Source organism: Physella acuta, unplaced genomic scaffold (assembly GCF_028476545.2).
Source record: "Physella acuta isolate Inbredline_101_S28 unplaced genomic scaffold, ASM2847654v3 ptg000322l, whole genome shotgun sequence".
In the NCBI taxonomy this organism is placed as follows: Eukaryota; Metazoa; Mollusca; class Gastropoda; family Physidae; genus Physella; species Physella acuta.
Window position 1 is genome coordinate 813,160 of NW_026731841.1, and position 16,872 is coordinate 830,031.

Sequence of the window (16,872 nt, forward strand, 5' to 3'; positions counted from 1 at the left end):
TGTTCATTGTCAAGTGTGAAAACTATGTTGTCCGATGGGTTTAGCATTTACATCACGTGGTGTGGGTGTGGACATCAATGGAAAACAATTTATCTAATCTGATTTTCCATTTAATATTGCAACTTTATAAACATCAATGTTTTTGTTAAATGTACACAGCAACACCTGCATGATGTACAATCTATTTTAGTAGCAAACATCAAATATACAAGTGGTTATGACACTTTCACCCTACCTAGAAATGCCACTGGGGTTTAGTCCTGTGGTCTGGGTTAGGCCAATTTGTTGTCTGGTGGGGCTTACCCTGCTCAGTGGCATAGTCAGGGCCTTGTGGGAAGGGAGAGGGTGGTGGGGGCTCTCTTGTCAGGTGGGATGAGCAGTTTGTTTTATTTAAAAGCTTTTAGTCTAGTACTTTCCAATGAAGAAATTAAAACTTATTTGACCTGTATCCACACTGGCTTACTACAACAGTCCCACAAGTTTGGATTTTTAAACTATGGAGGATCTGCACAAGTGAAAAGTATAATTGTATTAGAGTTTCTATGACATTTAATTACAGGGAGACTTAACGGAGTATAATTAGTATATAGGTTCTGTAGAGTTTGGTGAATGCATTGATTAAAAAGATGCTGATTCAGTTAGCTTATTGATTTTTTAAATAAACATTTTATTAAGTAACAGAAGATCATTTAGTTTAGTTAGGACAAGAGAATGTTGTTTTCTAAAAGATTTAGCACACCACTTAAATTTGTTTTTCTCATGTAGATATAGCTCTGTTTGATTAGGTTTTACCATTTAGAAAATTAGATGTTTCTGTAATACATTTTAGTAATCTGGTAGGTGGTTAATTTCTTTAAGAATAAAATGTTAAGCTACAGAGTAATTTTCCTCTTTCATTTAAAATAAGGTACACAACCGAGTTACCAATTAGGAAAAACAATATATACACAGTTACGCACCATGTTGCGTTTTAAACGGAATTCGGAGTAAGCCTACACGAGTCGAAAGGTCAGCCACAAAGACCGGCTTTAGATTGCTGTTTACGTGTTGTTTTAGTTCCCGCAGACAAGCAGATTATAAAGGTAATGAAAGATGTATCTGATATTAATTCTCTTAAAACTCATACTTTTAATAAAATGTTCACTCGCTATAGCTTCGTGCTTTGTTAGATCTAGATATTATATTTTAATTTAGAATCTAAATAATCTCCTGAACTTGTCATCTCACTCGTCGCTTGATTTGATTCCTGATTCGTCTGAGCAAGAATGACAAAGCAATTTTTATTTGTTAATCCTAGATTCTAGATCTACAAATTCTAAATCTATCTATCTAGACTAGAAACGAGTGAGATTAGATTTTTATTTAGACTCTTTAGACTCTATAGTATAGGCCTACTTTATATAACAATTAACATTTTCTTTAAGTTCAGTACGGAAACGACAAAAAATTTAGAATTCTAGAATATTATGTTTTTATGGATTTAAAAAAGCAAGCAATTTCACCAAATAGCCAAATGCCAGCCAAATAAACATAAAACTAGATCTAGATCATATAGATCTAGATCTAACTAATATTCTAATTTTTAAATTATAGTTGGGGTGCTAGATTAGGATCTAATTAATTTAGAATGTGAGATTATGATACATTCTATCTTGTTCTTATTCTATCCAGAAATTTCCATGTGCTATTATTTAATATTCATGTCTCCCCCCCCCCCCCCACCCCCAGTGTTCTGTACTTCAGCTTTAGGTCTAGTTCATTGTTTTTAATTTAAAGATACCTGAAGAAAAGTGTTTTTTTTTTTTTTTTTTTTAAATGGGGGCCTAAAAAGATAACAATGCAACTTAATCAGCTGTAGCCTAATTAATTATTAAATGCTTATTTTTTAAAGAGCTTAACATACAGATTAGAATATAATTCTCCATGCTGAATTTCAGGCCTCTTTTAATGCCATTCTGATGAAATTTAAAAAAAAACATGTAGGCCTAATGTATACAGAAAATGTATACTCTAACTGATCTACGCCCCCTGACAGTTTTAAGTGTCCCCCACCCTCTGAGAAAGAAACCCCACCTCTGGGTAAAAGAGTAGATTAAACACAAGTGCCTGTTGTTTATTGTTTGATAAGTTTTTACTTAGGTCACAATGTCTGATAGGTGGGTTTATAGTCAAAGTTTGTAAATTTGACCAACTTCTAAATGCAACTTTTTCATTTGAACTATTTTATTAATAAATTGATTTCTTATGACAACACAAGTATATAATTTTGAATCTAATTAGATATAAAAGTAATTAAAGGTTTACAAAATTATTCAATACTTTAATAAAATGGAGAGATAACTAAACAAGATTATGTTGTAGTGATAGTGAATGAGGCAGATGATCTGTGTTCACCAGAGTTTCTTCCAGGCATCCCAAAGAAAGTCTACCCCCCCCCCCCCCCGAACAAGATGGAATTTATATAGCAAACATATACTTTTACTAGTGTCCCCGCCCCCTCTAAAATATCAAAAAGTCTGGAAGAAACACTGGTGTTCACTGTCATGAGATCCATTCACAGACTCTAGTATGGGCATTTAGAGTTGATGATTGGGTTTTAAAGCAAATATTTTAAATAAAAATTACTGAATAAAAGGATTACTTATGTTACTAATTTAGGTGGACCAATAGTATTATAAATTATAAATTTAAAAAATAGTAAAATATGTTGAAAAGACTTCTACTCATTTAATTATTTTAGTTATCTAAAGCTAAATTAAGTTTTATTATCTTAAGTGTATTTAAAAGCTTGTTATTATAATAGAGGTGTTTTTTTTTTACAAAAATGTTAATTATTTTATACTGACTTATGATTATTTTAATGATAAGATACATTTCTTATATTTAGTATTGAATCATTGCTGATTCACTGCTAGTTGGAAGAGTTAATTAGGCCAAGCAGGCCACATAATTTGTGACCTAATTTAGTAAAGATGGCCAATGTGACCCTTTTTCAAACTATCCGTTGACACTTTTAGTAAATAATTTGTAGGACAAGTTTTCTTAGTATCAGTTGACAGTACCTAATTTGTTGGACATTTTTTTAAGCACAGGAATTCTGCAATATAAAATTCTAGTATGGGGCTACCCATTTAACTTAAACAGCCTATGTAGTGGACCTGTGATGTTGTCTGCATCTGGTGCTAGGAAGTTGTTTCCTATGTTACAATAGTGTTAGGAAGTTATTTCCCATTTTACAACAGTGTTATACATTATTGTTTCCCATATTACAATAATGTTAAAAAGTTATCTCCCATGGTACAATAGATATTGTTGGGCTGGTGGTAATTTTTGGGTGGTTTAGGCTTTCAGTTACCAGTAGGTGAATAGTTATTTTTAGCTGGATGTTTTTTCCTTAAAGATGGCACTCATCACTGAGTTAGGGATGTTTTATTATGATATAACTTTTTTTTCTTTCTAATTATTACTTCATGCTGTTTCCACAACTAAATGGATGTTTGAGTTCGCCCCCCTTATTATTGAGCAATTATTTTTCATAATTGTTAATTAAATTTAGGTAAAAAAAAAAATCCTTTATAAGATAGTTATTTTCAAAAACAAACTTTTATAAATGTAGCATCAAGCTCAATGAGTGGTCATTTGTTTTTCTTTACACATTGGTGTTTTCCACTATAATTGGAGACCATTATTGTTCTCTTTTAAATAAAACAATTTTATCACTAGATACTTGACACCAGACTACCAACCCCATTTACTAAACAAGACAACCCCTTATACAAGATATCCCTGCAAACACCCCCCCCCCCAACATTGAGATTCCTTACACCAACACAACACCCCCCCCCCCCTCCCACACACACACACACACAACCACCCATAACACAGACACTCACAGGTCCTATCCAACTCTACTTCAGGCTAACATGACCAGGTGTGCTGACAATATTCATACCTCTAATTAATTAACTTACTGAATGTGATCAAAATTCTAGCCACCACACCTGGTTGAATAAAGATCAGTCACCATTGTTGTAAAATTGCTGGTATTGTTTCGTGTTATATTGATTACCCATCCTAACAATATTTTTTAATTTTTTAATACAACAGCTGAGATAATTAAATTAGTATAATTTTGATGGTAAAATTAATAGCCATATTGGAGCAGGTGTGACACATTTATGCCAACTTTTCTTCAGTAAAAAATATTAAAGTCTACTGCGCTTATCATTATGGTAATTTATTATGTTTCAACTGTAAATTAAAAAAAACATTTATTATCTTAGATTGTACTAGTAGAAGCTATACATAACACATACATGCATTATAGAGTATCAAAATAACACATAAATGCATCATAAAGTATCAAAATAACACATACATGCATCTTAGAGTATGTATATATATATATATATATATATATATATATATATATATATATATATATATATATATATATATATATATATATATATATATATATCGGATAGAAATCGGCCTGTCATTTGGATAACAACAAACGAAGCCATTAATAAAAATCACCCCCCCCCCCCCCCATGGGTACTGCATCAACGTGACGTCAGATTCTAAACTTTTCGTCATGCTATACTCATGTTATAGTCTTAAAGCCCATTTCTCAAATTACGGGATGGCAAATACATAACACATTTAAAATGTTATAGCGCGAATGAAATTCTACGTAAACAAAATTGCGATTGTTTATATCCAATAACTAGGCTTTCAAGTTCGAGATAGTTGCCGAGTTGGCTTTAAATAGATGTATAAGATGAACGAGATTCATTAGTTTATACTTCAAACTCCTGTGGGGAGGGGGGGGGGGGGCTACAGGCGGATGCTTCAAATCTAACCAACTAATCACTATTTAATGAAAACTAACAGCTTGCAATTATCGAGTCAGTCAAGTCAGGACACCGAGTATGCTGCTGTAGTTGGGTCGGTAAAGTCAGGAGTGTGGCGTGGAGATGTTTACTTATGACATGACCATGACTTCTCGCCATTGGCATGTATTGGGGCCGTGTTGTCAGCTTGCGGTTAGCTTTCAAAGGGAATTCCCGATTACCGTAAGCCTCTCTTTACGTGACATCCCTGAAATAGGCTGTTTAAAAATTTCTTGGTTGAAACGTTGAAGTGGATCCGTTTTATTTGTAACAGTATCGTTTTTGTATTTGTAACTTTTATTTAGCCATACAACGGAATGACTGTGATCATTGTTCAGTATTTTAACCCTCTACACAACATAGACCTAACTTCTCGATTGCTGGGGTGGGGGGCGGGCTAACAAGAAGTTCTCATCATCTGCTCACTATATAGGCCTATTTAGTTTAAATTTAGAGCTACAAAAACTGTCCAAATGTATCGCCTAAACTGCCCCAACTGGTCAGTCTAAAGAGTAATGTGCTCGTGTGACTGTCCAGTCTTAACATTTAATGTTGTGTGACCCAGTGTATACAGTTGCTGGGTGACCGGAACATCCTGTACCTTGTCAGAACTCCAGCCAATCTTCATGAAATTGATCTTTTCCAGGATATATTCAAGGAGTGGCTGTGTTTTCGAGATGGTATGGCTAGCCACTCCAACATATTTGTTTCGAAATGTCTTTTAAATCGAATTATTGTGTAGTGTGTGTTTACACCTGCTCTCAGTCTGGACATAATCTTACGTTACTGTTTAGAACACGAGTTCCCAATCTATGGGTTGCAACCCACGGGGGTCGCGAATGGGGTTTCTGGGGGTCTTCCTCATTGTCTGGGGGTCACAGGTCACTTGGATTTTATAAAACGGGGTCGCCACTTGAAAACATCTGGGAATCTGTGGTATAGAATTACCCCAAATTCAAACTTTTATTTTTTTAACTTTAAACAGTTGGGCCTATTTTAACATTACAAAATTATGTTGAGGGGGTTGTTTAAATCGGGAGCTGATAAATTTTTTTACAATTTTAAACTACAAGGGATATGTGTGAAAAGGGTTTATACAGTGTGGTATTTATACGGCTAGGGTCGTCCACTTACCGTCACACACATCAATCTCGCGAGAACCACCGCGTCATATCTTGTCACGCCCTGCCATCTGGTTGTCATGGTAACGGCACCAAGCTACCCAGCATTTCCGATTCTCCTGATATTTCTGTGTGGATTTATTGTGAGCATCATGTGATCGAAACGAGCGATTCCATCGAGCACGGCGAAGATAATGCGACGAAATGACATTTATGCAACCAAACGATGTATGTGTGTGTGGTAGCAAGTGTTCGACCGGCAGACTAGGCCGTTACTGCTTGTACCGACGACAACAACGATGCTTGACTCTGGGCCCAGCATGGACGACATGGAGAGACTTGGGCCTAGATGTTGGCGGTGTCTGAGTGGGGACAGGTGACGGCATCTGTAGAACACAGTAGACCTGTTGATATCTTGACGTGTACAGTTGTACTGGTGCCGCGTTGTAGAGATGGACTGATGCAGCAGTGGGCTAGTCTTGTAAAGATGTATCGAGTCTACCTACAGGAATATTACAAGTACCTGGCCAATCTAAGGGAAGAAACTCCGCCGTCTTGTCCTGCTTCTGACGGTGATTGTACCGTGGATGATCCTCCCTTTGTAAGTCACCGAGACAGCCTTGACATTGTCAGTGTCTAAGGGCCCCTTGTTAATCCAGGTTTCGATATTGTAAGTCTCACTAATCCAGGTATGTTTAACATTAGGTAGGGAGGATGGGGGGGGGGGGGGCACGTTTCTTCTGCAAGGGTAAAAGATTACAGTTGTTGACTATCGTCGTGTTGTAAGGCTATGGTAAAAGTTCGACAGTTCCGTGAGATTTCGTGACTGAAATATGGTCACACTTTATAATATGTTGACATTTTGCGATATTATCATATTTTATGACATGTGGGTAACATTGGTGATATGACCACTTTTTGTGACACGTCATGGTTGACATTTGACAAGACAACATTTTGTGACATGTCATGGTTGACATTTTACATTACCACGTTTGACATGACCACATTTTGTGACATGTAATGGTTGACATTTGACAAGATCAAATTTTGTGACATGTAATGGTTGACATTTGACATGACCACATTTAGTGACATGTCTGGGTGTCCTACAACTGCGACAACCACCGGGAGGGGGGGGGGTGAAACCCCAGTGCCAGTAATTAATTGATGATGATCAGCGATGTTTTAATCCCCGGTAATTGGTCGTGTCCCAATCGATAGAAGCGCCGTCTTAACGTGCAGGTAGGGAGGCTCAGCGGGCTAGATGAACCGTTCGATAGGCTCGGGGTATATCAGTGACCAACTGGCAACAATATCATATCCCACTGATGATGGCGTCTGAAGTGGTAGGTCATCTCAAACTTTAAATTTAGTGTCGCTTCAAATTTATTTTGGTGTCACCTCAAACTTCTTATTTTGGTGTTACCTCAAAGTTTTTATTTTGATGTCACCTGAACACCTCAATGTTTTTTATTTTGATGTCACCTCAATTTTTTATTTATTTTGGTGTCATCTCATACTTTTTATTTTGGTGTCACCTCAATTTTTCTATTTTGATGTCACCTCAATTTTTTATTTATTTTGGTGTCATCTCAGACGTTTTATTTTGGTGTCACCTCAAATTTTTTATTTTGGTGTCACCGCGCCTACACTAGTGTGTACACACAGAGTTAGCATCACGTGACCATGTCGGTGCAAACTTGAGTTTTGCTTCATTGATGTGTCATGTTGTTTTAATGACTGGTGTTACACTTTTCACTTTCAATGTTCTAGCTGTAATGTCTCTAAGTCTGCGGTCATGACCCACATCATACAAAAACTTGGATGTCTGTGTGTGTGTCATGACTCAGCACTTTAGTGTGTGTGTGTGTGTTGTGACCTAGCTATGCCACGAACTTCACGCCTCAAAAAATCACTCATATCACTGAGCTGTCATCACGCTCGCACCCCCCTCCTCCCTCCCCCTCACGTGTTAATTTTCTGAACCAATTGAAATTGCTGTTTTGGTGTGTTGATTGATGGTTTGTCGTGTTTATTGTAGACTAGGCGGACTATCCAAGTGGTTGAGGTCTTGAACTTTCACTCTACTCATCAGCAACTGATTGTTTTCAATCACAGGTAGTTGGCTATTTGTAACCACCACAGGTAGTTGTCTATTTGTAGCCACCACAGGTAGTTGGCTATTTGTAGCCACCATAGGTAGTTGGCTATTTGTAGCCATCACAGGTAGTTGGCTATTTGTAGCCACCATAGGTAGTTGGCTATTTGTAGCCACCATAGGTAGTTGGCTATTTGTAGCCACCACAGGTAGTTGGCTATTTGTAGCCATCATAGGTAGTTGGCTATTTGTAGCCACCATAGGTAGTTGGCTATTTGTAGCCACCATAGGTAGTTGGCTATTTGTGACCACCACAGGTAGTTGGCTATTTGTAGCCACCACAGGTAGTTGGCTATTTGTAGCCACCATAGGTAGTTGGCTATTTGTAGCCACCACAGGTAGTTGGCTATTTGTAGCCATCACAGGTAGTTGGCTATTTGTAGCCACCACAGGTAGTTGGCTATTTGTAGCCACCACAGGTAGTTGGCTATTTGTAGCCACCATAGGTAGTTGGCTATTTGTAGCCACCACAGGTAGTTGGCTATTTGTAGCCACCATAGGTAGTTGGCTATTTGTAGCCACCATAGGTAGTTGGCTATTTGTAGCCACCATAGGTAGTTGGCTATTTGTGACCACCACAGGTAGTTGGCTATTTGTAGCCACCACAGGTAGTTGGCTATTTGTAGCCACCACAGGTAGTTGGCTATTTGTAGCCACCACAGGTAGTTGGCTATTTGTAGCCACCATAGGTAGTTGGCTATTTGTAACCACCACAGGTAGTTGGCTATTTGTAGCCATATGTCTTATATTACTCGTTATATATCTGATGACACTGTCCTGTATTTCAAAATTTGTAATAATCCATTGCAACCTGCGACATTTTCAACTAGGGTTTCTACCTATTCGTATCAGAAAATATATTTGTTCTGGGAGAGAGGGGTTTCGTGTTAACAGGTCTGTTTTGGACAGCTCGGTGGGGGGGGTGTCATGTTATCAGGTCTGTTCTGGAAAGCTGTGTCACCACTCCCATAGCTGAACGCGGATATCCCTGTAGCTACGACGTTAAGACAATATCCTGTTACTCAGCAAATTGTGTGCGCCATGAAATACCGTGGCCTGCACGAATGGATGGCTTACGGTAATCGTGTGCGCATGTTTTAACCGGCGGCACTGGTCTCGCCGTGCTAGTTGCGTGACAGACACATTCGCTGTGACCTAGGCTAGTCTTCACATGGTATGTACGCTGACTTTCTGAGTTTTATCAATTTTATTTTGCCCTGTTTGTAATCACGGTTGTAAGAATTTGATTTTTTTGCCACTAGTCTGTAATCATAATTAAGATTTTTATTTTGGCCCCTCTTTGTAATCATAATTTGGCCTATAATTCTTATTTTGGCCTCTGTTCGTTTGTAATCATAGTTGTAAGAATTTGATTTCGCCTCGTAATCATCCTTGTAAGATTTTTATTTTATTTTGGCCTGTTTGTAATCAGTTGTAAGAATTTGATTTTTGCCACTAGTCTAATCATAATTGTAAGATTTTTATTTTGGCCCCTCTTTGTAATCGTAGTGAGGCCTAGATCTATATGATTTTTATTTTGGCCTCTGTTCGTTTGTAATCATAGTTGTAAGATATTATTTTTTGCCTCTGTTGGTCTGTAATCAACACGTATTTTATCGTAAAGAGAAATGTGTTTGAAGTTAGTTTAGTTACCCACACCTAACTGTGGTGATAGGTTTATACGTTGATTAGTAACGCAAGCCCAGCTGTTTATACGTTGATTAGAATTGACACATGGTGGTGCAGCAGGCTGTGATTGCTAAATTAATTTTGTACTAATCCTACTTGGCTTGCACACATACAGCACATACACACGTTTCTACACATTAACACACATACTTAGTCTACATCTTGAACACAGTCGCCCATAACCTTATGGTTCTCATATGTTATGTGGATTAGTTCAACTTTAGAGCAGGACTTAACAGTCAACTTTATCTAGCTGTCAGTCAGGTACATCTAGATCAAATTTGTCACATACGTGAAGTATGGTGCAGCATGCCTACGTAAAGTATGGTGCAGCATGCCTACGTAAAGTATGGTGCAGCATGCCTACGTAAAGTATGGTGCAGCATGCCTACGTAAAGTATGGTGCAGCATGCCTACGTAAAGTATGGTGCAGCATGCCTACGTAAAGTATGGTGCAGCATGCCTACGTAAAGTATGGTGCAGCATGCCTACGTAAAGTATGGTGCAGCATGCCTACGTAAAGTATGGTGCAGCATGCCTACGTAAAGTATGGTGCAGCATGCCTACGTAAAGTATGGTGCAGCATGCCTACGTAAAGTATGATGCAGCACCTGTACGCGACAAGTTCTTGTGGGTGCCAGTTTGTCTGTTGTACCTGTCAGGGTGGTGACACGCCTGTCGGGACGGTGACACGCCTGTCGGGGCGGTGACACGTCTGTCGGGGCGGTGACACGTCTGTCGGGGCGGTGACACGTCTGTCGGGGCGGTGACAGCTGGCAGGTTGAACTGCCTGCAACCCACTTTTCTCTGGTGATCATCCACAGTCTGGAACCAGGGAAGGCGTCACCCTAATCAGGGTGGGAACGAAACCAGCCAGGACGAATAGATCCGAACCCACGGCAGACATCTCTAGCATCCTGTCGGCTACCCACATAGATCTAGCTCTGATTTCAGACGAGACAGTAACTATCACCCTACCCTAGCCTTGCATACTGTAATTCGGTATATCTGGAACTATAGACTTGATTTTACTAACACGGTATATCTGGAACTATATACTTGACTTTACTAACACGGTATATCTGGAACTATAGCCATGACTCTACTAACACAGTATAAGCCTGCTGTAGTATATACTGGGTACTAATATGCAGTTTTCCGATAATGGGTAGCATCATGTAGGCCCAATGAATGACCAGTCGGTACGGGCAGTGTCCTGCCCAGTGGACAGTGCCCTGCCCTGTGGACAGTGTCCTGCCCTGTGGACAGTGCCCTGCCCTGTGGACAGAGCCCTGCCCAGTGGACAGTGTCCTGCCCAGTGGACAGTGCCCTGCCCTGTGGACAGTGCCCTGCCCAGTGGACAGTGTCCTGCCCAGTGGACAGTGCCCTGCCCTGTGGACAGTGCCCTGCCCAGTGGACAGTGCCCTGCCCAGTGGACAGTGCCCTGCCCTGTGGACAGTGCCCTGCCCTGTGGACAGTGCCCTACCCAGCGGGTCTCATGCCCACATATGAACCGTGTACCTGACCTACTAACACATCTGCTTATTAAACATCGTATTAACATTGCTTTGGTGTCAGGCGTGCAATTAAGTGTAACCCAGTATTTTGCTTATCTCTCTAATGGACTTTGGTATTAATTAATTCTGTGATCATTATAATTATACTGTAGCCACACAGTCTAACACATTTAGCTCTCCAGGTCCGGTCTTGTATGTGTAGAGCTCAAATTGTGAACGTACCACTCCAGCCTAAGCCCTAGCCTGTATCTCGCGGTCAGCCATCCTCACACAAGCCCGGGTCACACCGAGGTTAGCCGCCCACACACTGATCCAGTGTCCGTCTGTACACTGGCAACTAATTCCCGCTTTAATGAGGACTAACGAAAAAGCTTATCAATACATCGAACGTTTCTATTGAGTAAACTTCATTAGTTCTCTGTGGCAGTCTTGTATGGCAGTTAATACCGTCATGCTATTGGTTGCCCAATTACCAGTTTGTTTTATACCTATGGCAATTAGTACCATTGATAGATCCCCTTATACACCAGGCACTGTTTGATATATTCCTATGGCAATCAGTACCGTTATACCACTCATAGATCACCTTATACAACAGGCACTGTTTGATATTTACCATTTGCTGCAGCTTTTCAATGAGCAGATCAATACGTTAGATTATTGATTCGTGAGTTCAGGTACAAGTTGGGTGAGTCACAATACAGGTATTTGCAAGGCTTGCATCTCCAGGATTTGCCTCCGATGAAAATGCCCTGACATGTTGTATCCTCTTGGACAGTTTCTTCCAGGCATCTCTTCGGGGGGGGGGGGGGCTTTGTCCCCCCCCCCCCCCCCCCCCGAATTTTTTTTTACCGCCCCCCCCCCCCCCCCGAACGAAATGAAATTTATATAATTTATATAGAAAATATATACTTTTAACAGTGTCCGCCGCCCCCCCCCCGAAGAAAGTTTACCGCCCCCCCCCCCCCCCCCGAAAATTTCAAGTGCCCCCCCCCCCGGAGAAAAAAGTCTGCTCTTGGACTCTTTAAACCCCCCTCTCCCACCCACCCCTTGACCACCACTACCTAAGCATCGTAACGTGGACACATGAGATATTCACTAACCAGTGTTTCAATATTCACTGAACAACCTACAGTACACCTGTAAAAATCTATAGTGTACCCCCGTCGGCCGATCAAACCACACAAATCCCATAAATGTCGAGTGCTGTAGGATAAGTTAGTTGTTTAGTGGGAGAAAGTTCGATAGAACGTACACTCGTGATCGTACTACACCTATCACTCGGCGACTTACAGCTGATATCAAACAATGTGCAGGGAGACCTATGCTGAACAAGGTTTAGTCAGTGGGCACAAGTTCGAGTCTTTCATTTTTAACTTCGTGGTAACTACTCTTGTGGAAATTTCAAGCAGGGTGGGGGATATGACTGAAAGAAACGCTGCTAGGCTCGCCGCTAGTGGACAGCGGTTTGTTCTGTTAGTCTTGTGACGTCATACAAGCCCCACCCTGTATTGTGAAGATGTAAACATGGGGTCACTGTATTTTTTTAATCGGGGGGGGGGGGGGGGGGGACATTCCCACTCAGTGTTTTCTTGTTTGGCAAAGTTTTTAAAATCTACGTACACTTATTTTATGAAAACAATGGCTGTACAAGATGCAATACAAATATCTATGTATGGCTCATTTGTATGAATTGTTGGTGTGTTATGTTGAATGACACGCAAACTTTGACCCCCATACGGCATCCGTCTTGGCAGATGATAAAACGGATGATAAAAAAGATGATAAACTTGATGAGCCGATACGGAGATGCTAGGAATTGTTTACTTAAGGAGCTTACTGGGTCGTTAATTGTTATGCTGAGTCACTCTTTAACCCCCCCCCCCCCCCCCCAACCCACCCTACATAAGCCGCGTAAAATGTGTATAGTATAGGTTGCTGGACGGACAGTTGGATTGGCAGACAGCTGCGCGGGACAAGTAAACATAGTGCTGGACTGACATCTGTCACACAGTGCTGGACTGACATCTGTCACATAGTGCTGGACTGACATCTGTCACATAGTGCTGGACTGACATCTGTCACATAGTGCTGGACTGACATCTGTCACATAGTGCTGGACTGACATCTGTCACATAGTGCTGGACTGACATCTGTCACATAGTGCTGGACTGACATCTGTCACATAGTGCTGGACTGACATCTGTCACATAGTGCTGGACTGACATCTGTCACATAGTGCTGGACTGACATCTGTCACATAGTGCTGGACTGACATCTGTCACATAGTGCTGGACTGACATCTTTATATCTTGTCACTAACTTCCGTGGCTTTGATGCTTGTATACCATCATGGGATGGGGGGGGGGGGTATTTGACCAAAAGTTCAAACTCAACAAGATGGTTATTTTTGTTAAAGGCTACAACACATTTCGACCAAATAAGATTGTCACTAAATTGTAACCCTGTCCTATAAAACATGATCTGTCACTTAGCACGGAGGTTAAAGGTTAAACCTAAATGAGGCAAAAACATGTGACCATGACGAAGCTAAAACAATAAACATTAATCAAGGATGGGGCGGGGGGGGGGGGGGGTAGAACTACATACTAGATGATACTACTTGCGAGGGGTTAAAAACAAAAGTTCAAGGTCACGAGGTTTTAAAGCAATTTAAAGCTTTTAATATCTGTACATATCAAATCTAACCAGATCTGTACCCCCACAAACCATATCCCTGTTTGACTGAAGGCTAAACCATTGGCCTACCATTGCTAGACTGAGCGCACAGAAGTTCTAGTTTTTGACCTTTGATCTTTAATCATTGAAATGTATTCCGACTATTTACTGGAACCTTTCTGGCTAGAAAGGTTGCTGGCTACAATTATAAAGTGCTAAACTCTGCTGCCCTACCATGCTCATACGTATCTGTAACTTGCTAGACGGAGAGGAAAGTTTGGCGCGACCTTGAAATGCCTGAGCTGTTGACATTTGATGTAAATAAAACGTGGTTTCTGCCACGGCTCCATCTGTAATCAGAGACTGGGGAGATAACTGTGAAAAACACGAGTGGAAAGGGGGGGGGAGAGGAGAGGAAGAGAGAGCAGTACACCTTATGTATTAAAGGAAATTTGACCAAGGGACCATGTAATAATACCTACACATTACTTTACCCCTGCAAAACATGTATTACATATTTACCTATCATTTAAATTAGTCATCCCATTTGATGGTTATTTCACTGTAGCGTCTGTCATTTATAAGCTAAAAGATATGTTGAAAACATTTAAATTAGAATTTGTATTTTTCAGTCTAACTTAGATCTAGCTGTTAAATATAATAATAATAGTAACTTAAAATAATAGGTTGGAACTATTTGTTACACTTAAAAAGTTTAAGAAAAATTATCATCTTTAATAAACCTATTTATTTTTTTCCCTCCAGAAAATGGCAGGAATTGGAGAATTGTTTATCACAAAACCAGCCCCTGAGTTTGAAGCTGAGGCTGTTGTCAATGGGGAATTTAAAAAAGTGAAGCTGGCAGACTACAGGGGAAAATATGTGGTGCTCTTTTTCTACCCATTGGATTTGTAAGTCTGATTTAGCCAAACTAAGATGACCTCTGGTCAGATAATTTTTAAAGTGAACCCATTAGATCTGATTTAGCCAAACTAAGATGACCTCTGGTCAGATAATTTTTAAAGTGAACCCATTAGATCTGATTTAGCCAAACTAAGTTGACCTCTGGTAAAGTAAAATCCACAGATTTATGACCAAGTCATACAGGTGTTGTCATATGTCCGTTCAAGACTGTTTAATTAACACATGGTTTATTGTTTGTTTCAGTACATTTGTTTGCCCCACTGAGATCATCGCCTTCAGTGATCGTGTGCAGGAATTCCGTGATATTGGATGTGAGGTGTTGGCAGCTTCTACAGATAGTGTTTTCTCACATTTAGCATGGTCAGTTTTTTTAAGTTTTAAAAATCTTGTTGGTTTATATTCAATTTTTTTAAAATTTTAATTGTACAAAATTTTGCCTGTATACTAGTAGTACTAGTTATATTAAATTTAAAATTGTTAGATTTAAAACCATCTAACTATGTGCATTATTCTAAATCCTGATATTTACCTTACATTGATGAGGACAAGGGTAGTGTTAAGATGAAGTTATCCTACGATGATGCGTTAGTACACTGCTTTAATAAATTTCATGGAGTTTAGTGAATTTTAAAGTCTAGTAGTATACAAGTTCATATCACTGCACAGGGCATGATTTGTTTTACTTGCTTTCTTGACAAACTGGAGTATTGACATGAGAAGGGATTACTCCTGTCACATTTATTGTAATTATAGAAGAAAAATGTAAGATAACTCTGTACTCTGACAGGATCAACACACCTCGCAAACAAGGTGGTCTTGGACCCATGAATATCCCAATCATTGCTGACAAAACCTGTGAAATCTCTAAGAAATACGGTTGCTTAAAGCCAGAGGAGGGCATTGCCTTCAGGTAATCACCTAGAAATTTATTTGCAATAGGAAAACGATTTTAACAGAGCATTAGAAAAAGTTTTAGTGAGCTATGTTCTTTTCTGAGTAGTTATTTTTTAAAAACTGATGTCTTGTTTCTATAGAGGCTTGTACATCATTGATGACAAAGGAATTCTCCGTCAGATAACCATTAACGACCTCCCTGTTGGAAGATCAGTTGACGAAGCGCTTCGTTTAGTTCAAGCTTTCCGTTACACAGATAAACACGGGGAAGGTGAGTCTTGGGGGTGGGGCTGTATCAAACATAGGGAAGGTTAGTCTTGGGGGTGGGGCTGTATCAAACATGGGGAAGGTTAGTCTTGGGGGTGGGGCTGTATCAAACATGGGGAAGGGAAGTCTTGGGGGTGGGGCCAAACATGGGGAAGGTAAGTCTTGGGGGTGGGGCCAAACATGGGGAAGGTTAGTCTTGGGGGTGGGGCCAAACATGGGGAAGGTTAGTCTTGGGGGTGGGGCCAAACATGGGGAAGGTTAGTCTTGGGGGTGGGGCTGTATCAAACATGGGGAAGGTAAGTCTTGGGGGTGGGGCTGTATCAAACATGGGTTAACCTATGTAGTTTGTCAGTCACCAGTTTGCCTATTGTCTGATGTTAACTGTCTGGTTTCAGTGTGCCCTGCTGGGTGGAAGCCAGGGAAAGACACAATCAAGCCTGACTCCAAGGGTATCCAAGAATACCTGAGCAAAGAAAACTAATCGCCCAAAGTTGCACGGTTTAGTCACTGAGTAATGTTAAACGCAAGTATTTTTGTATTGATGTACAACCAGTTCTAATACTTATGGTTTAGTGTTTCTGTAGGCATGTACTGAATTCTACAACCTTTTGATTGCTTTACAATTGGTTAATTTCGTAACATGACTCATAACTAAGATTTACTGCCAATATGGATTTAGGAATAAAAGGTTTTTCACTTGATCTGATGTCATTTGTTGTTCTGGT

General features: G+C 39.9%; 1 protein-coding gene across 7 annotated transcripts; it reads left to right on the plus strand.

Moving 5' to 3' along the window:
* Nucleotides 1-953: 953 nt before the first annotated feature.
* On the plus strand, nt 954-16,848 carry LOC131940552 (peroxiredoxin-2). Of its 7 annotated transcripts, none has more exons than XM_059299234.1 (7): nt 990-1,082; nt 10,691-10,828; nt 14,828-14,973; nt 15,230-15,346; nt 15,774-15,896; nt 16,021-16,151; nt 16,543-16,848. In XM_059299234.1, exons 3-7 carry the CDS (start codon nt 14,831-14,833, stop codon nt 16,626-16,628), a joined length of 600 nt encoding a protein of 199 aa, XP_059155217.1. In that variant the 5' UTR covers nt 990-1,082; nt 10,691-10,828; nt 14,828-14,830; the 3' UTR covers nt 16,629-16,848. The 7 variants fall into 7 exon arrangements, with proteins under 7 accessions (XP_059155216.1, XP_059155217.1, XP_059155214.1 ...); XM_059299230.1 differs by lacking the exon at nt 990-1,082 and adding an exon at nt 9,207-9,351; XM_059299233.1 differs by lacking the exon at nt 10,691-10,828 and having other exon boundaries at nt 954-1,082.
* Nucleotides 16,849-16,872: the final 24 nt, after the last annotated feature.

Coding starts and splice junctions, on each gene's coding strand:
- LOC131940552 (XM_059299230.1), top strand. Junction 14,974..15,229: donor TTTTTCTACCCATTGGATTT/GTAAGTCTGATT, acceptor TGTTTGTTTCAG/TACATTTGTTTGCCCCACTG. Junction 15,897..16,020: donor GAGGAGGGCATTGCCTTCAG/GTAATCACCTAG, acceptor TTGTTTCTATAG/AGGCTTGTACATCATTGATG.